General features: G+C 32.4%; 3 protein-coding genes across 6 annotated transcripts in view; 1 reads left to right on the top strand and 2 right to left on the bottom strand.

Annotated features, from left to right (window-relative positions):
• The first annotated feature begins 3,029 nt into the window (after positions 1-3,029).
• Positions 3,030-9,495, top strand: TH1 (negative elongation factor complex member TH1). Its single transcript, XM_090102794.1, has 12 exons — positions 3,030-3,345; positions 3,423-3,648; positions 3,933-4,042; positions 5,027-5,134; positions 5,262-5,411; positions 5,587-5,717; positions 5,971-6,158; positions 6,815-7,055; positions 7,411-7,621; positions 7,746-7,886; positions 8,771-8,900; positions 9,229-9,495. Exons 1-12 carry the CDS (start codon positions 3,289-3,291, stop codon positions 9,258-9,260), a joined length of 1,725 nt encoding a protein of 574 aa, XP_089958920.1. The 5' UTR covers positions 3,030-3,288; the 3' UTR covers positions 9,261-9,495.
• LOC149907748 (nuclear speckle splicing regulatory protein 1) lies at positions 9,228-13,079 on the bottom strand. Of its 3 annotated transcripts, none has more exons than XM_090102795.1 (6): positions 13,065-13,079; positions 12,867-12,892; positions 12,635-12,779; positions 12,155-12,352; positions 10,269-10,434; positions 9,228-10,071 (listed from the first exon to the last, which is right to left on the bottom strand). In XM_090102795.1, exons 1-6 carry the CDS (start codon positions 13,071-13,073, stop codon positions 9,515-9,517), a joined length of 1,101 nt encoding a protein of 366 aa, XP_089958921.1. In that variant the 5' UTR covers positions 13,074-13,079; the 3' UTR covers positions 9,228-9,514. The 3 variants fall into 3 exon arrangements, with proteins under 3 accessions (XP_089958921.1, XP_089958923.1, XP_089958922.1); XM_090102797.1 differs by lacking the exon at positions 13,065-13,079 and adding an exon at positions 12,993-13,029; XM_090102796.1 differs by lacking the exon at positions 13,065-13,079 and having other exon boundaries at positions 12,867-12,995.
• A 5,492-nt stretch (positions 13,080-18,571) lies between these two features.
• Positions 18,572-20,831, bottom strand: part of KCNQ (KCNQ potassium channel) — a 34,570-nt gene continuing 32,310 nt past the window's right edge. Inside the window, exon 15 of one of the 2 annotated variants that reach the window (XM_090102791.1) lies at positions 18,572-18,980. In XM_090102791.1, coding sequence (XP_089958917.1) covers positions 18,727-18,980 — 254 coding nt within the window. In that variant the 3' untranslated portion in view covers positions 18,572-18,726. Of the gene's footprint in view, positions 18,981-19,700; positions 19,801-20,831 lie in introns of those variants that run through there. The other variant, XM_090102792.1, reaches the window with a different exon arrangement.

The following is a 20,831-nucleotide window of genomic DNA, read 5'->3' as shown; positions in this document are numbered from 1 at the left end:
GCTCAATTTTTGAAAAAATTCTTTGCTTTTAACCTAAAACCCTTTCTATTATAAGAAACCTTTTTTTATTAAGAAAACACACATTTAAGTATTTATAGGCATTTAAAATACGATTTATACGGCAGGTATTTTTATTTGCCGTATTAAAATATGAATGAACTGAAGTAAACAAAAATATATTGCGTTCTTGAATTCAAATAACCGACTTCAAAAAAAGGAGGAGATTTCACACCGATTTTATTTTTATTTTGAATTTACAACAAAGAATACAAAGCTTGAAAACTCTTAATTCTAAAATAATTATTGTTTGTGACAATAAAATAATTTATGTATCTTTACTTACAGGAAATTATTACAACAATCATATTACAAATATATTTGAACGAGTGACAATATTATTTTAGGATATTACAGTGTAATAAGAAAAAGAAAAGAAAATGTGAACCAAGATTGTATCACTTAATAAATATATCATAGGTACTACATGAACTTTTACAAATGTATGTAGTGAAAAAATGACTAAATGACTAGGTACGTCTTGCTAAAAATATATTTAATAGATTTTGAAAGGTATTTACTAATATGTATTACCATAGACAAATATAAATTATATTCGTCCATGGTATTACTAAAACTACATATTAAATAATACTAGGTTGTAGTAGGTATTGATATAAATTTATTTAATTTATAATGTGTTAACATAAGTTAGCACATCTAAATAATATGCAGTAATTTGTGATATCAAATCTTTTTTTACATTTAACTTTTCTTTTTTGAAGTTGTTTTTCTTTATCGTAGTTATTTTTAATGTACATGTGCAACTATGATTTATAACATTTGATTTTTTTTAATTATACCTTTTTTTATCAACTGGCAATATAGTTTAGTTTTCTCTAAAAATTTCTGGCAACACTCATGATGATATCGGAACGATTTTATCGGACAATGTGAAAGGGCAAATTGTATCCGATATCCGATATCGGATACAATTTGCCCTTTCACATTGTCCGATAAAAATTAAAATCGTTCCGATATCATCATATGTGTTGCCAGAAATTTTTAGAGAAAACTAAACTAAATTGCCAGTTGATAAAAAAAGGTATAATTGAAAAAAAATCAAATGTTATATCATAGTTGTTGTATGTACATTAAAAATAACTACGATAAAGAAAACCAACTTCAAAAAAGAAAAGTAAAATGTAAAAAAAGATTTGATATCACAAATTACTGCATATTATTTAGATGTGCTATTTACTAAATAGTTTTGAAATAAGTCATTTGTATAACATAATATACTTATATTAACACATTATAAATTAAATAAATTTATATCAATACCTACTACAACCTAGTATTAGGTAATAGTTTTAGTAATACATATTAGTAAATACCTTTCAAAATCTATTAAATGTATTTTTAGCAAGACGTACCTAGTCATTTAGTCATTTTTTCACTACATACATTTATAAAAGTTCATGTAGTACCTATGATAAATTTATTAAGTGATACAATCTTTGTTCACATTTTCTTTTCTTTTTCTTATTACACTGTAATATCCTAAAATAATATTGTCACTCGTTCAAATATATTTGTAATATGATTGTTGTAATTTCCTGTAAGTAAAGATATATAAATTATTTTATTGTCATAAGCAATTATTTTAGAATTAAGAGTTTTCAAACTTTGTATTCTTTGTTGTAAATTCAAAATAAAAATAAAATCGGTGTGAAATCTCCTCCTTTTTTTGAAGTCGGTTAAAAACAAAGCACTCAATGACAACAATACAATAAACAGCACAACCAACATCCGAGTAGGAGGAGGAGCGAGGCAGAATTTGATAAAATAAAGATGATAGACACTAATGTTTTCGAAGATAGTTATTTGAATTTAAGAACGCAATATATTTTTGTTTACTTCAGTTCAGAAAATTGCCGTATATTTTAATACGGCTATTAAAAATACCTGCCGTATAAATCGTATTTTAAATGCCTATAAATACTTAAATGTGTGTTTTCTTAATAAAAAAAGGTTTCTTTTAATAGAAAGGGTTTTAGGTTAAAAGCAAAGAATTTTTTTAAAGATTGAGCGCCCTATAAGACTGAAAATACACAAACTAGTGCTTTTTTGCTGTTGGTATACTGCCTTTTCGAAAATTGAGTTGGCAACACTGAACATTATCGTCCGATGGCCACTCGGAATATCGGTGTCGGCTCCGATATCCGATATCGGACCGGATAATGTGAAAGACAGGTACATATTTCATACATTTTACTTCCCTCCGATATCGGATATCGGCTATCGGCTTCCGATATCCGATATCGGATCGGATAATGTGAAAACGCTCTCGGAGCCTCGGAGCTCGGAGCAAACTATGAAAAGTACTTCATAGTTTAAGTAGTATTTCTCCGTCTTCTTCTTTTTTTCAAATGGCAACTCCCGAATTCCCGATCCCAGTGAGGGCGGATTTGGTTATGAATAAATTATTAAAAAAAAAGACGTGTGGTACTCGGGGACTGCCGCGGTCTTAAAGCTATTGCATGCTATGCCTTCAAGCCACACCTCCACGCCCGTCGGAGTGGGGAGCGTGAGGTTTTTCGTTACTAAATTTCTGGATTCGATCGGTCCCCGCCACAGGTCCCCGGCCCCGGAGGCCTGCGATCTATGCAATAGCATAAAAAAAAGTGAAGGCGGATTCTGCCAATGTCAAGTTTTTCATGATAAGCGTACTCTGTGCTGAGGAAAAATCACGGTTGAGATGATTCTCAACCGTGATTTTTGAACCGGGAAATCTGTGGAAAATAAATTTGGCAGGTTGTCGATGGACACGAGTTGCCCGTCTACAATTTCTGTAACTACGAGTTTTGATGAAGAACGAAGCAAATTACTTTGAAGTTTGCAAAATACTTTATAATAATTACTTCACACAACACAATTTTTGTTTTTAAATAGCTGACACAAAACCTGAACTTTTTTTTTTCTTTTTCATAAGTGGCAACAATTGTCTTGTCAAATGACGATTATGGGATTTGAGATGTGTTGTGATTTGTGAAGTGTTCTTTACGATTCTCTTGTGTTGTTTTATATTTTTCTATGATCCAGTTTGTACAAGAAAAATAACTATCCATGAATTAGTGTAAATTGGTTATTTTTAATTAGTTTTTTATTCAAAACGTATTCAATGCAATATATTAAACACCGGCTATTATTGTCATCGGCATAATGTTTGTTATTTTATTATAACTAAAAAAATTAGTAACTACAACATCATCAAACATAAATGCGAAAATGCCTACCCAATATGAAGAAGAACCATCCTGGGAAGCGCCAAACGCGCAGTATGATGTTGGTTACACTATTTACATTTTTCATTTTTTTTTGTGTCTTATGACTTCTTATTTAACAAACACTTGTATTTAAAGGATGACAATGCTGAAGACGTTATCGATAACCCCGAAGAAGTATTACAAGAATGTCTTGAGAAGTTCAAAACTTCTGATTATATAATGGAACCTGGTATATTTGGCCAATTAAAAAGATATTTCCAAGCAGGTGGAAATCCTGAACAAGTTATTGAACAACTATCAATCAACTACAGTGCAGTAGCTCAAATGGCAAATTTGTTAGCAGAATGGTTAATTCTTGCTGGTATGTAAACAAATTCAAAGCAATATAGACAATATACCTATTTTGAAATATTTTACTAACCCATTGAGCCCCGAACGGCCCGATCGGTCCACGACACAATAGGTTTTCTATTGTGTCTGTGATTCCGGGGCCTGAGTTATTAGGAAATATTTCTTACCTATTAGACATTATTGCCATTTATTAATCTAAGTAGATATAAAAAAAAAATTATATTATGTAAATGTCAATTGATTAATTAAAGTGTGTTTTTTTACAATTTCATCTTATTTTCCATATAATTTTAGGGGTAAAAGTAACTGAAGTTCAAGCAATGGTGGAAAACCATTTGAAGGAAATGATTATTAAAACCTTTGACCCCAAAAAAGCTGATACTATATTTACGGAGGAAGGAGAAGTAAGTTTATATTTGTATGAGTATTTTTGGTAGTGTCCGACCGAACTTTCGGTTTCGGTTTCGGTTTCGGCCGAGTTTCGGCCAAAAATCAAGTTTCGGCCGCAGTTTCGGTTTCGGCCAAAATCGGCCGAAACTTTTGCCGAAACCGAATCTTATTTCGCAAGTTCAGTGAACTTAGCTCACACACGTTCACGCTCGCCTAACTTCGTTTTCCTCGGCAACGCATTGACGGACGCTGTCAAAGCGTTGGTTGACCCACGCTGGTGGAAACAATTTTTGATTATCTATGTTGAGATTGGAACTGGGTGTAATAGTAATTAATAATTATTATTTTTATATAAGAGGTACCTAAAAGAGACTGATTATTCTTCTAAGTACAAATACCAATCCAAAGCATTAAAGACTCTTTAATAAAGAGAAAGATCTCAAAATACCAAAACTTAGTATTTAAAGTAACACTAACAATTACTGATTTGATTTAGATGACTGATTTTACTGAGAACTTAATTTGAAAAAATAATAAAAATTAAAATTGTTATTATTAATATTTTAAAAATAATATTTTTTTATTATACATTAAATAAATTATTACAACAAATTTAATATACTGTGTTTTCATTTCACGCCCTAATTAAGGCAAAATAATAGGTAAAATGCACCAAAGTTCAGTATTTTTAGAAATTTCATACTTGACCACGTGAGTTTCGGTTTCGGTTTCGGTTTCGGCCGAAACTGAAGCCACGGCCGAACATTCGGTTTCGGTTTCGGTTTCGGCCTGGAAACCAGTTTCGGTCGGACACTAATTTTTGGTTTTTAAAAATAAATTATGATTTTGTCTAGCTCACTGAAAAATATATATTCAGTAATTACAACATAGATTATGATTTAATGACTAAAAAGAGTATGCTAGTTCACTCCATTGGGTGTTCATATAAAACTGTATAATAGGAGACCAAACAATAGTAATATTCTTTTATGTTTTAGACACCTGCTTGGCTCACAGAAATGATAGAACATCCTACTTGGAGATCTTTGATTTACAGATTAGCTGAGGACTATCCTGATTGTCTCATGTTAAATTTTACAATTAAGGTAAAAATACTATTTTATTTATGTAAGATGTATGTTACTAATATGCAATATATTATTTGTCTTTTTTTTAATTAACATTTTTGTTGCATCTTTACCACACTATAAAAAAATGTAATTTTTTTTCCAGCTTATATCAGATGCAGGCTTTCAAGGTGAAATTACTAGTATTTCAACTGCAGCTCAGCAGATTGAAGTGTTTTCTAGAGTCTTGAAATCTTCAATTGTTGGATTTTTGCAAAGCTCAGATGATTGGCAAAATAGTGTAAATGAATGTGCTGTAAGTTCCTCGTTGATTTAGATGATATTATGTGAATAGAGGGCTTTTATTACCCCTGGTTCTTTATAAGGATTAAGTTTTTGGAATAATGGGGAAGTAAAACAGTGAAAAGACATACAATCTATGTACTATTTACAATAAAATAATTATAATTTACTATGTAATGTTATTTCAGAAAATGGTATGTCATGGTGCACATACTTATGTGTATAGCCAAGTTATAGTTCATATTTTGGCCCAAGAACCTAGAGGTGGAGCCATCATGAAGAGATTGAGTCAAGAAATAACAAAATGTGCCCAGCAAAGGTACACAGTTAATGTTTCTTTCTTTCACAATTAAGCCGTTTCAGATATTAGCCAGAACAATTAGATAGACAAAAATTGTAAAAATTCTATTTTGACATGTGTACTGTGCCCACATGCACTTAAGTAAAAGTGGTTATTTTAATATTAGAAACAGACAATAATTATCCAATCCAATTTATTATCGGTATAGATATCAGGCAAGGTTGTGATGGATGGCGGATTCAAATATCTGTTGTTATGATTATGTTTGCAGTGGTCACGACGTCACGCCTATAACGTTAGCGCTGACGGCGGGAGAGTCGTGGCGCGGCGCGCGAACCGCGCTGGCGGCCATGTTGTCTCGAGGGGCATTGAACCCGGCCGATATATCCGTGCTGTTCAGAGCGTACACACAGTCTGAACCGCCACCGGTACACTTGCTAAGAATACCACAGTTTTTAGGTATTGTTTTTGCTGTATATGAACATTGTTGGCGACGCGGTTGGCGCAGTGGTCAAGTAACTGCCTACTGAGCCGACGGTCCCGGGTTCGATCCCCGGTCAGGGCAAATATTTGTGTGATGAACTCAATTATTTGTTCTTGGGTCTGGGTGTTATTATCTATATATGTATTTATTAAATATTATATTTATATTTATCGTCGCCTAGTACCCACAACACAAGCCTTAATTGAGCTTACTGTGGGACTAGGTCGATTTGTGTAATAATGTCCCATAATATTTATTTATTTATTTATTTATTGTTGAATAATGCAGTACACTACTACTAATACACTAGACTGACTACTACACATTTTTTTAAGTTAAAAAATGTAAATATGAATTTATATTTATTTCAAAAATTATCATTATTATATTATTTGGGAATGATCCTTAATTCTCCTTTCCCACCTAACTGCCTTGAGAACGATATATCGTATGATAATGGGGACTGCACTGCATGCACCAAACCTTACTTTCGTTAGTAAATGTAATGTGTATGCTGTTTACTACAAAATACGAATGATTATCACGTCAATCTTAAATAAGATTTATCCATAATTGAGTGCAATCAGCAAATAACTAAAAATACATAATTGAAATAATGTTGGTTCTACAGAATTACTTGTGGATTCTCTATTCAAATTGGGGAGCAAACTCAATCCAGAACATAAGTCCAAGTACATATATCTGCTTGCTTATTCCGCAAGTGTTTGTGAAGGGGCAACCCCTGGGAAACCAATAAAGGATGAATTAAAGCCAACCCTTCAAGCTATTGAAAAAATACACGCAGTATGTAGCAGTTCAGTGAGCTCTAGCGAGCTTATTGCCGAGTTGCCGTCTCTATATCATTGTATAAGGTAAACAACTTTGTAAGTCTAACTTTATAAGTGAAAAAGTGAAGTCCCGTGTCCCCGTAGTGGGGTAGGGGGCAGATGCATTATTCATACATCTGTTTCACTGATCGATTTTTCTTTAGGGACAAGTAGGTGATCAGCCTTCTGTGTCCTGCCAGACCGAGACATTTTTTTTTTTTCGTCTCCACCAGGAATCGAACCCAGGACCCCTCGGTTCTACGCTCACGCGTCAACCACTGTACCGAGGAGGCGGTCAACTTTATAAGTGAAGTATAATATATGTATATTTAGGGGACTACAGGAGTCACTTATAACTTTATAAAAAAAGGTCAGATTTTATAAGTTCATTTCATTTCAGATTCCCTGTTGTAGGCATGGGTGTGCTTGTATGGGTGGAGTGTGTAGTCACAGAGCCGTCATATTTCAAGTTGTGTACAGAACATTGTCCTGTGCATCTCGCCCTACTTGACGAAGTTGCTTCTTGTCATCCATTGCTGCACCATAGACTATTAAAACTGTTGATAAAACTTTTTGAATCTAAACAAGAAGACCTGGAAATTTTAGTTCAGGTAAAAAATATAGATGTTGTGTAGTATGCTGTCTGTTAAGATTTTGTTATTTTAAATATAAATGAAATGTATATTTTACTAATGTTATGAAGAATCAGTATATAGTTATCTGTTAAAATTTCAGTTAGAACTGCGAAAAATGCTTCTAGATCGTATGGTGAATTTGTTAAGTCGAGGTTGTGTAGTTCCTGTTTTAATATACATCAAAAATTGCCTGCAACGTGGTGATACTGACATTTCACTGATACGATATTTCATTACTGAGGTATGTTGTCGAATTAGGTTTTATATAGTTATTTAGAAATATTGTGGTTTACTATGAAAATCGTTTGATTAGTACTTTGCTTTGATATACATAGTTCTATTTTTTATGTATCAATATATCCATACTTTAATATTATAAATGCGAAAGTAACTCTGTCTGTCTGTCTGTTACTCAATCACGCCTTAACTACTGAACCAATTTGCATGAAATCAAAATATTGAGATATTTTGATACCCGAGAAAGGACATAGGATAGGTTTTATCACGGAAATCCTACGGGAACGGGTTTTTCTTCGAAAACGCGGGCGAAGCCGCGGGCGGAAAGCTAGTATGTTATAATATAACATCGATATAAAAAATAACACTGGGAAATATGTACACTAGTGGTTCTCCAGTGATCGAAATTCTATAAATTTACCATAAACAAAGTAGTGTGAGACCCATTTGTAAAAAAGTCTTCAAATAACGATTTTCGTGGGACTTACCTCCGCCGTACGAACTACTGATATCCACTTAATTGGCATGTTTTTCTGAACACAAAAAGTGCGGTAGTCACTTCCTAGGGGGTGGCTACGACGTAGCAAAGATGGCCCGAACATATTTATTTATTTATGCTTTATTGCTCAAGATAAATTACAAATTGAGACTTAACTTAGGATACATTATAACAAACGGCGGCCGTATCGCTAAATAGCGATTTCTTCCAGACAACCGGACATACATAAAGACAAACAGACAAAAATTGTAAAAACTATAATTTTGATTCTTGACTTCGTTATATATGGCAGATCACGCCCCAAGTATTATTATAATTATACATATTCAATGTACAATTTTCACCAAAAAAGTGTACAGTTCCTTTACATATAACAACATATTTTTTAGGTTCTTGATGCCATAGCGCCCCCTTACACACCTGAATTTGTACAATTAGTACTTCCAATGGTTGAAAATGAAGACATTACTGGAACAATGAGAGCTGAAGGCGAAAATGATCCAGTTTCTGAATTTATTGGTATGGGCTGATACATAATAAATATAATTATATAAAAAAAGTCTGAGGTGTCACATATGGGACAACCAATTGGAACGAAGTTCCTTAAGTTTTGAAATAAGTATTATAGAAGGTATAATGAAATAAATAAACAATATTTAGGAGTGAAATGATAAATGAAGGAATGCTAATACACCTTTGCGATAGTGTGTAGCGCTCGAAGAATTTTTCGTGTGAGCACCCTGAGTCAGAGTACCGCTGATAAGGAACTTCGTTCCAAAATTTTGACACAAGTTCTTTGAATATGATTGCATATTTTTTAACAGGTAAAAATGTTTTTTTTTTTCAGTTCACTGCAAGGCTCATTATGTTGTGAGTTGAAAAAATACACAATAACCTGGTGGTTAATTTTTACTTTAATTTATACTCTGAAGAGTATAGTCAGCAGTGTCATTGTTAATATTGTAAGCCTCATCTTTTTTTAATATGAACCATTTGAATGTCTTAGCATTATGATTTTTTTAAGTAAACGACACTGTTTATTTTAGATTATAACTGAATACTATTTTATTTATAAACAGCTATATAATAATAAAACGAATATGTATTTGTTAAATTGTCTTTAATTTAAAAAATTAACAACCTCTGGCCGATTTTCTTTGATAGTACCTCTGTAAAGCTTGTTCAAAAACTTCACCAACGGTTCGCTTTTTCCATATATCAATTTTAGGTTTAACTTCTTTCTCTTTTTTCTCCTTTTCTTTAGGCAAAATAGAAATATCTTCAGGAACAGCTTTAGGTGTATCTGACTTGTCATCTTTTGCTTTCGGTTTTTTGAAGGTATCTTCAGATTCCTTTTCAATATTCTGAATTTTAGGTTTTGATTCTTCATCACTTGACTCATCTATAGAAAAGTCAGAGTCAGCATCAATATTTTCATCCGTTTTTTTAGATTTTTTATTGTCAAGACAATTGCGATTTACTTCATCATCAGAGTCCTCAATTTCACCTTCAGATTTCAATTCATGGGATGATTTCCTCTTTCTATAATTTCTTTTATTTGATAAATCGGAATTCTCATTTTTATTGGTATTTGACTTGAAAACACTATCTTTCTCTTCTACTTTAGTATCAGGCTCATTGTCAGGTTTAGATCCTAATTTCTGTTCATATAGATGACGATAGAATCCTCCTGTAATCATTTACACAAAGAAAATATAATAAAAATAAGATGTTACAAGGAATGGCCATAATGCCTATTTACATAATAGCTGGGTTGAAAGGTTTTATTCACGGACCTAAATGTTCACTGAAACTGATTTTTAAGCTATGCAAATATTACATATTTAATATTTATCATGAACAATATAATATTATATAAATATTGACCTAGATCTTGTTGCTTTGTTACGTCTCCAATTTTTTCTAAATACTCTTCGCGTTTTTCTTTTTCTTCCTCCAAGCGTAATTCTTCTAATTTCTTTTTATAAGCTGATGTGACAAATACTTCCTTGTCAGCAAACTCCTCTCCCTCCTTTTCTCTCTCCTTTTGAATCTAAAATTTTAAATAAATATGATGGATTATTTCTATATCTGTTATTATAATGGATAGATTAAAAACTTAAATATTATACCTACACCGTAAACGGACTTATTAATAAAATAAAAAAATAAATGGGTAAAACCGCGAAAAATTGTACATGAATTATTTTTTCAATGTTCCCATTTTATTTCTCATATGGCATCAACGTTTTTTGACAACGAGTGTTTTGTTAGATATGTAATAAAAGGTATGCTTGTGTTCTTTTAGATTATTTCATAAAACTCAATCTATCTCTTGCAGAAATATTTTATTTTATATTTTTTTTACTGGCTCCACTTTTCTGTCCATATAAAAAATATTTGTCCACCTAACACCCTTGTGACAAAAACTGATAACCCCTACGAAATGGTATGACTGACTCGCATTTTTATGAAAAATTTAAGTTATTCGGTTCTTATTCAACATGTACATAAAAATCTTTTAATGCACAAGGCCTTAATCTTTTTTTTATTATTATTTAAAAAACTGTCCACTTTTTTTATACGTGTGTAACGTCACGTATGTAACGTCTCTAACTGCCATACTATAAGAATTATCAGAATCCTTCTCTTATTTTATTGAGTGGCAACACTATTTGGCACGCTGGCAAAATTTAAAAAACAAAAGCAGCCATTTTTTCTTTGAGAGTAATGGTGTTTTGTATTGATGTGAGATTTGTCGCTCGAAAAAAGGGTATTTAAAGTGTTCGATTGCGAGGTAAGTATATATATTATTCTGTCTTATTATTATAAATCTTTACGTAGGTTTACTATAAAACTAAAGAATCAGACTACTTCGTGGTTCTTAGCATTCACAATCGAGTAGTAATTTTAATTTAAGGTTATGTCGCCCGCATTTTTTGTCATGATTGTAACGATGTGTAACGAAATGTGTTACGTTACAGTCATGACATATTGTTAGGCTTAGAACACATAGGTCTATTAAAAAATTGCGCGAAAAAAGGACGATAATATTTTCAAATCTAAATGGCTGAACGGATTTTGATGTGCAAGATATCATTGGATTGGTCTTTATCTATAGTTTTCCATTACCTTAATATGTTTTACCTGATTGTACAAAAAAAAGAATAAAATAAAATAATTAATAAAAAAAATAAAAAACTGACACTGCAAATTGATAACACGCAGTGGCTATATAAGATGTATAGAATGGGTAGAGTTAATTTGCAGTGTCAGTCGGGTTTTTTTTAATTTTTTTTATTAATTATTTTTTCAAATGAGAAAATCAAATTACAGATGGCGTTGACGAATGCCGAAAGGCAAAAAAATATCGAGAGAAGTTACAAGGTCAAAATCCCGAGAAATATAAAGAACTACAAACGAAAAATGCAGAAAGGAATAAAAAGCGGAAAAAATATCAATTTTTTTCAATACAATTTTGATTTATGCATCTTTTTGTTTTAATTCATTATTTTATGATATGAATTGGTTTTACCTACCTATATCTCCATTTTTTCCTGTCGTGTGAGTGTAAGACACCGTGTCGACGTTAACTTTTTAATGCTAGGAAGAAAAGATAACTGATATATGTACTAAGCTTTATAATGGTCATGTAAGTAACATTCAGTCATGTATGTAACGTTTGTTATGATGTCATGAATGTAACGGTACAATTTTTCGCGGTTATACCCAAATAACAAATTAATGAAAACTATTAAACATCAATTACCTACCTGTCTTTCAACTCTACGCTCATTTTCTAGTTTTCTTTTGTTTGCTGTTTTTAATAAATTCTCAATATATTTAGGTTTTTTCTCCTCTTTAGTTTTTGCATTTTTACTTTCCTTTTGTGTGACCATGGAATCATAGATCTCATCATATTGGTAAACTGTGGGATCTTCAAGAATTGCTTTTTCCTGTGCTATTCTAGTCTGGAATCATCAAAAGATAAATATGTCATTAATAAATTCAAAGTTTAAATTTGATACAAAAGTATCTTGAAGTACCTACCGTACTTCAAGATACTTTTCATAGTAACACAATTGAGTGCCAAAAGTAATGAGTTAATAAGGACTAAAATATATCTTATTGTGTTGAAGTAAATTTGATTGTTCCTAGTTGTAAAATCGTAACAGTTAACGAGTTGTAAATTTGTATTGCCTAAAGTTTCATTAATATATTGAAAATAGGTATTTTCATTAATACAATATCACCTGTCGTTTGATATTGTCACTTGGTCGTAATAGAATAGGCTTCTTTTTAGTATCCTCTTCAGAATCGGAATCATTTCCGAAGACATTATGTGAGGCTTTAAATGTAGGTTGCACTTTTGAGACTTCTGGTAGTATCAATCCGTATCTATAAATTAAGATAATAATATTTATTATGAAATTTGAGAATAATTCACCTAATCAACTCTTATTTACAAAACTGTTTCAGACTTACTTTTTATTAGTTGACATTTTTATTAACTATTTGTTTTGGGAATAAATTTTTTGTACTCATAAGTTTATTAATATTTATTTATCAATGAATATATTATTCGAAATCGAATATTTAACACAAAACAACTTGTTATTTATTTAAAAATGCATAAATCGAGTACGAATTACGAAATCAGCAGTTTCACACTAGAGTCTAGACGTGTGTCATACTGTCATTGACATTTGTCAATTTGAGGAGACAATTGACATAAAGTCGATACAGTTGCCACTAAAGAAAAAGAAGAAGAGTGAAGACATTGCACGAGCATGAACTGGTGATTTACACAATTGTGTATTCTATTCCTAACATTCGTATGAATGAAACCACACTTGAAACCACATGAAACTTTCAATACAATACTAAATACCACCTAAATACAATGAAACATTCGTATGCGACAGTCTTCGCAAACCACTGTTTACACCAAGTTCACACAATATATAAAAGAAGTTCGTGTTAGTTGCTCTGTGAATAACACCTTTTCGTTTCATTCACGTTTCATTGAACAAGATCGAATGACTCAAAGGGCGCCTTTTGAACTTTGGGCTCTACCTATGGAGTGACGCCATGCTACGCCACCCGCCGGCCGGCGCTCACTATTATGAAGGTCTTAATTATTCTAGCACAGAGCAAGACGTAAAATATATAGACCGGGAGATACTGACACAAAATTTCGAGTCATTTGTAACAGGATGGCGGTTCTACAGGGGTCTTAGTACGCAATGACAAAAAGAAAAACGATGGTGTGAACGCTGGTACCGGCGGCTTAGTCGCGTGGGCGTTAGTCGAACTCATCGGAAAAATAGCGAAGTCAAACGATTTGTAACACAAAGTACAGTGCGACACAAAAGAGATGAAAATAAATGAGGGCGCCACCGTCGCTCATATAGCAACACTGATACTGCGACGCAAGCGATCTTGATACTATAGAATAAAAATCCAAAAATCTATATAATATAATCTAAAATAAATACCGCGATTTAAACCGTTATAATTCTTTCATTGTAGCAATAGTGTAATTTAAGACAAAAATACATTAGTATTTTAATTGACCTACCTAGGTCAAATTTTACTTAAATGTATTTGGAATTAGTTATTTTATAAAAATCGGTCAAGTGTTTAGACTGCAGAGGCGCACATAGAATCAAACATACAAACAAACAAGCATACATGCAGCTCAAACACATTACCCTCTTTCTGGGTCCGTCGGGTAGAAAAAAACAAGGCGATTTGAAAACCACATATTTTTATTTTTTTTGTAGATAAATTTTGTACATTAATATAATTCATCAAAATCTAAATATTCTACTCCTTCAAAGGACTGATCATCACTCTGTTTCGAAGTACTGGCAAGAGGGTACGGGGCATCTTCAGTATCTGTAAATATGATACAGTAAATATGATTTTTTTTCTCATGGTTTGATTGATTAATAGATAGATAGCTGTATGAAAACAGTTATCACTATACTATGTAGTAAAATCTAAACTAGGTACTTTATTTGAGGCTGGTTGGATTGGATATAACTTCTTGACTCAAATTGTGCTGGTCGCACTATAAAAACTAGTTTTTGTTTACATACAAATAACCTCAAATTAAATTGCGAAAACGTAATAATCGCCATACATACATACATTAAACACTCGTTACTAATGGAATATTCTATTTTACGTAGTACTGAGCAAAAATTAATGGAATCTCACCGGTATATTCTGCTGTACGTTTGTAAACGTTTTCCAAATCAGTCAATAAATTTCCAGCTTGAAATTCGGACAAACACCGAATAAAAACTTTATACACCACATCACGGACACCGCTACGTTTAACCTTTTTCATGATGTCTCCTTTTTTATTTAAATTTCTTGTTCTAAATAACAATTTTATCTCAATAATTCTCCTCTTCACGAAAAAAACAACAAATTTTTATTCAACTTGACAGCTACATTGCCAATTCAGGGTTGCCAGGTAATGAAAAACGAATTAGTTCCAAAATAATTAATTTCATCTCTTTTATGTCGTACTATAGGCGGTAGTGTCATGCCATACTTTTCCGGTGTGACTTACAGCCCACCATACCGACGCGAATGTGTTGATTTAAAAAAAACAATTCAACCATTTGTACCAGGCTTACTTTTGCACAGGTAACCATCGTCGTGCAGCCATTTACGAAAATCGCCATGCCATACTTTTCGGACGATTCCAAATGGTCGCCATACCGCCGAAAATCTGCAAATTTTTTTTTCGCCGAACCATTTGTAACACCCTAAATTTTTTTTTCAACAACTCCTGAATGATTATAAATAGAAGTGTGATAATGCCATACCTACCTGTGCGAGGTGGCGAATGTGTATAAGATTTTTTTTTTATTGTATGATTTTATTCGTATTTTGAACGATTTGTAACAGTATGGCATTAATCTTTCCTATAAGTTTGAGGTTCAACAAATATAAATACAAAATTTCACAGATCTAGGTGGTAGAAATTAATTTATAGAAGTTCACTTCTATAAATTAATAATAAATTTATTTATGAAGTATGGCAGCACTTTTTCCCCCTACTAGAAGTATGGCAAATATAATAATGGTCACATTTTATCAAATACTCTCCAAAAATCCAAATGCAATACTGGTACAAAAAGTTTGGCGAAAAAAAAAATTTTTGCTGATTTTCAGCGGTATGGCGACCATTTGGAATCGTCCGAAAAGTATGGTATGGTGATTTTCGTAAATGGCTACACGACTATGGTTACCTGTGCAAAAGTTAGCCTGGTACAAATGGTTGAATTGTTTTTTTTTAAATCAACACATTTGCGTCGGTATGGCGGGCTGTAAGGCACACCGGAAAAGTATGGCATGACACTACCGCCTACTTCTTTTTTATGGGCTATCGGTAAATTCTAAAATTTTTGTGTTACAAATCGTTTGACTTTCGCTATTTTTACGACGAGTTCGACTAACGCCCACGCGACTAAGCCGCCGGTACCAGTGTTCACACCATCGTTTTTCTTTTTGTCCTTGCGTACTAAGACCCCTGTAGAACCGCAATCCTGTTACAAATGACTCGAAATTTTGTGTCAGTATCTCCCGGTCTAATACTTCTAGTTTAGGGAGCAAAATGTAACAAAACAAATAATACTACGTTTTATTGGGTTATAAAAGGGGTTTGAAACTTTTTGTATGGACGCTGGCATATCGACCTGCCGCCATTTTGATTTTTTTTCAAAATCGCGGCGCATGATTAAAGTGGTATGTATGGATAGAGGACACATAGACGAACAAAAAATGTCACATAACATAGTACCCTAAAGCGTCACATTACCGAGATATTTGGAGGTAAATATTCACTTATGAGTACAACGACAAACACTAAAAATAGACTTATTACGTGTCTATATGCATAATATTATCTCCAAATAATCACTCCCAGGTAGATTATTATTATTACAGGAAGAAATTAGGTATTCATTACATTACTTACATTTTTATGTAATGTATGTATGTTTTTATGTAATGAATGTACCTACTTTCTTCCAATAAACTGTTAATTAATAATAATCTACCTGGGAGTGATTATTTGGAGATAATATTATGCATATAGACACGTAATAAGTCAATTTTTAGTGTTTGTCGTTGTACTCATAAGTGAATATTTACCTCCAAATATCTCGGTAATGTGACGCTTTAGGGTACTATGATATTAGACATTTTTTGTTTGTCTATGTATCCTCTATCCATGCATACAACTTTAATCGTGCGCCGCGATTTTGAAAAAAAATCAAAATGGCGGCCGGGTTGATATGCCAGAAAGTTTCAATGCCCTTTATTTACAAATGTTGAGAAGGAAAGTAATTAATTTTTAAATTAAAAATTTGTGCATGGATAGTATACAGCGGATGCAAGTAAGGTAAACCGGTGGTAAACCGCTACAACCAGTAACACTAAGATTTATAAATATGTACTACTATAATTCTATAATGTTTATTTTTTATATTATCTGTTCTCAATAATAAAATAATAATATAGGCAGAGCTAGGTCCCAAAGTAGCACTTATATAGCAGAATAAGGCAAAAGCCTTACCTACATTCCATATTGTTCTATTCCACACAAACGTAGGTACATCTAGTTCCGCAACAATGCGCTCTATATTAAGACTTATACAAACATACCCTTACATTTATTGAAATGTCAGGCAAATATTTACCCTGCTTATATTAAGAAATGTGTCCAAAAACTGTAAAATTGGTTCAAGAATAGGAATTTTCCGAATCTGTTTATTTTCTGCAATAAAATAACAACATTAATTTTATGTGTAAAAAAATAATATTAATGAAGTTATCTAAATATATTTTACTTCTAGAATGTTGCAAATAGTACTAGATCCCACCGCAAGATCAGTGCGTTCATAGTTTTTTTGATGAAACCATAATTAGACTTTAAGTATCCAAATTATAAAATAGGATAAAAGATTTTAAATAACAAACAAATATTTCGTTATCTTGGTACAGGAATTAGATAAATTTGGTCCCATGATTGTGACTACACAATCTGTTTTAGTATTTAACACACATTAATTAATAGGTCATCAAATGGTGTTTAATTTGAAATAAGTAGTGCACATTCAAGAATTCAAGTCACCTATAGCGCTAAAATTGTTATACTTAAATAATTTATAATATATTTTTGTTGTTATTTTATTGCAAGGAAAATGCAAACATAATTTGTCGGTGGATATGAGTATATCAAAGAGATAGCTTAATGCTTTATGTAGTGGAACCATACAGATCATCTGCATTTTTTAGAAAATATACTACATATTTTTGTATCTAAATGTAAATACTAACGACTTTCTATTAAAATTAAAATTCATTTAGATTCCTATTTATCTATATTCGGATGGTGCATTTCATATAACAGGTTACGTAGATTGCACCAGTAGATGCAATGTTCTAAAATATTTTAGGTACAAATTTTTAGCCTGTGTTCAAAATAAGCGCAAGCGTGTTGCTGTCAATATTATAACTATATTACATTAGATGTGAAATAAAAATAATAACTTAACTTATACTCTACATTAATAGGGATTGGACAACGATAAATATTAAAATTTAAAAGTTTGACTTATGTTAAGCTCTGTTAAAATGAGAATAAATATCACAGCTCAATTCTAAGACTGAATACATAGGAAAAATTAAGTCCTGAATAATCACTTGTTACAAAATTAAGTATACACACAAAAGACACTAAATATTAGCGCACTTGATTTGTTTGTAAACCTTTTATTTCTGTGCGTTTAGCCTTCAACTGTCTCTGTTTTAGGCCAGAAAAGCATTAATAAAATTATTGCCGATTTACTTGCCTATATAACTATATTGAAAAAAACTAATTAATTAAAATATTTTATTGAAACTTCAAATCTATCTTAAAAATAATTAAGTAAGCGTAAGTATTGCGATAAATAGGTTCTAGTAGGACCTTAATTAAAAACTAAATATACTCTTATTAGGTTATACGTATCGTATAGTGGTAAGTATTATATACATTTTTATAAGTACAGGCATCACTTAACAAAATTGATTATCTATACTTAAAATTATTGTAATACTTTGTCGTTGCACAATTTTTATTTATAATAAACGCACTTCATGAGACTCGAATTATAAAAATTATAAAAATTAACCAGGGACAACACTTTCAATATCTATCTTTATTAACTAGAAGCACCTAACTAAAATTAACTGAGTGAATTGCTGTTTGTGCGAGTTTTAAGAATGAGGAGCACTTAGTGTTTTCTCATACTTTAGTCCGGTAATCGTAAAGCGTCTCTCATACGTCAGGGCGAAGAAGATGGAGATCGACGGCGACGTCTCTTCTTTGTGGCCTGAGTAAGCGCGGCTGGTGAGCCGTCTGGACGGCGTCGCCTAGCAGGGCGGTGTCCTCGGCGAGCGAGTCCCCGGAGCCGTAGCCGCGCTCGTCGCCCGCGTCGCCCTCGCACCACGACGGCGAGCCCGAGCTGCCGGACCGCGTGCCGCCCGCCTCAGCTTCCGTCTCTACCTCTACGGAACAGCTGGCGCACACTTCTGAAATACGGCCCACTTATTATTAAATTGTATATTACTGTTTATGTATTAATACATTTTGTAATGAGTTTAGATACGGTATTGGTGTAGCTTATGAAATATTTGTTAAGTCCGTAGGCAACTTCTATTGGCATATCAAAGAGACTCTCAAAGCCACTTTGTCACATGCTGTCAATTAATAATGTTCGACGACAACCCAACCAGTCTGAACTCAAGTATTCAATCAGTTGACAATCAATTTAGGTTGAGTCGTCGTTGAAAATGTATTTTCATATTTCTCCCTGAAAATCAACAAGCTTAAAGCTCATGAAGTAAGAAAAAATTAAAATATAACATTTAAAACATATTCATTTTTATACTTAATAATAAGGATACAAAAAATAACTAGGTACTATGAATAACTAATCAAAACATGCTGAAGTAATTCAAAAAAAGTAATTTGCTATTTTAAATAACACATAAATTACTATAACACTGAAACTAAGCCTAAGCACGTTTTAAAATTATTTTAAATTAACCAAAACAAGTTCTCTAACAACAAAAATATTTCACTTGAACTCATTACACACATAACTATTAAACACATGTTAAAGAGGTAAAAATTTTACAGTTTATCTAAATACAACATTTAATTGATTACATTCACGAGACAGGAACGAGTGGGAGGTAACAGAATGAAACTATTTAAAACGTTTTCACATTCCACACCGAAACGGGAAGGTTAAGGACTCACGCAGCCGCCGCGGGCCGACAAGAATGGGGCTGGCCCATGAGGTTGTCGGTCAGAGGGACGTCGACGACGAATAGTCTTCATAAGAAGCTGGAATTTTTTTAACAATCTCAAAGTTATACCTTACCCAATTTCACGTTTATTCATACATCAAACGTGTCTTAGCGTCTGTATAAATTTGGTTTCATATGTAGGTAAACCTCATTAGTCGTGAAATAAACCTTGAGTTAGTAGTTAATTGACAAACATCAAGTTGTAGGTATTTCATGTTATTAGTTGTTATTGTTTATGAACGTTCCAATCGTAAGGTAAATGCTGAGTTTTAAGTAGAAAAGTAGTACCTACAGTCTAATATTATGCCACTGAAAATGTATCGTGTAACTATAAAATACGAATGCTAGACTTGGGAATCCAATGGGTTTAGTCATTTAAATCTTGATAAAATATATAAAGACAAAATAACATCAATTTATCATTCAATCGTTAACGTTTTAGATACTAATACTTGAATACGTAGTATATTATTATTAGTCTGTGCTAATACGTTTGTCTTCGATATTGCCATGGCGAGGTGATTCCGGGTAGGTAAATGAGATTGTGAAACTAGATGAATTCATTCTAAAACCATAACTCCTAACTTACTCGAATAATAAAGCATTACTTACTATACAGGGTGTCCCACCGTTGGTATACTAAGCTCAAAGGAGGTTTTAGTTTTGCATACGCTGAGTACGTAAAAAATATTTATAAAATTCCAGACGCCTTTTTTTTCAAATAGATGAATTCTTAAAACTCTATGTGTAGACCCCTAACAAGCAGCCCGCCCAACGTTGCCACCCGCACGTGAGCTATCTTTTAATATTATGTTTTCATAGAGAAAATGCTCATGTATGCCGGCTGCGCGAAGTTAGAGAAGAAAACATGGATTTTAAGAAAAAAATTTAGCCTAAAAATTTTTTTTTTGTTTATAACTAAGTATTTTTTACTTGATCAGTGTACCTATGCAAAACTACGAGTCCCTTTGCGCTTAGTATACCGATAGTGGGACACTCTGTATACTGATTACTAACTTAATAGCTGTTGAGTGATTTTTTGTGAAATAATGGCTAAAAGACTGGAGT

The sequence above is a fragment of the Colias eurytheme genome, chromosome 6 (genome assembly GCF_061535395.1).
Source record: "Colias eurytheme isolate Ceu_HAF_F1 chromosome 6, ilColEury1 Martin Lab GWU primary, whole genome shotgun sequence".
Lineage (NCBI taxonomy): Eukaryota > Metazoa > Arthropoda > Insecta > Lepidoptera > Pieridae > Colias > Colias eurytheme.
The sequence above is the reverse complement of the archived record's forward strand: the minus strand, read 5'-3'. Positions and strand labels throughout refer to the sequence as shown.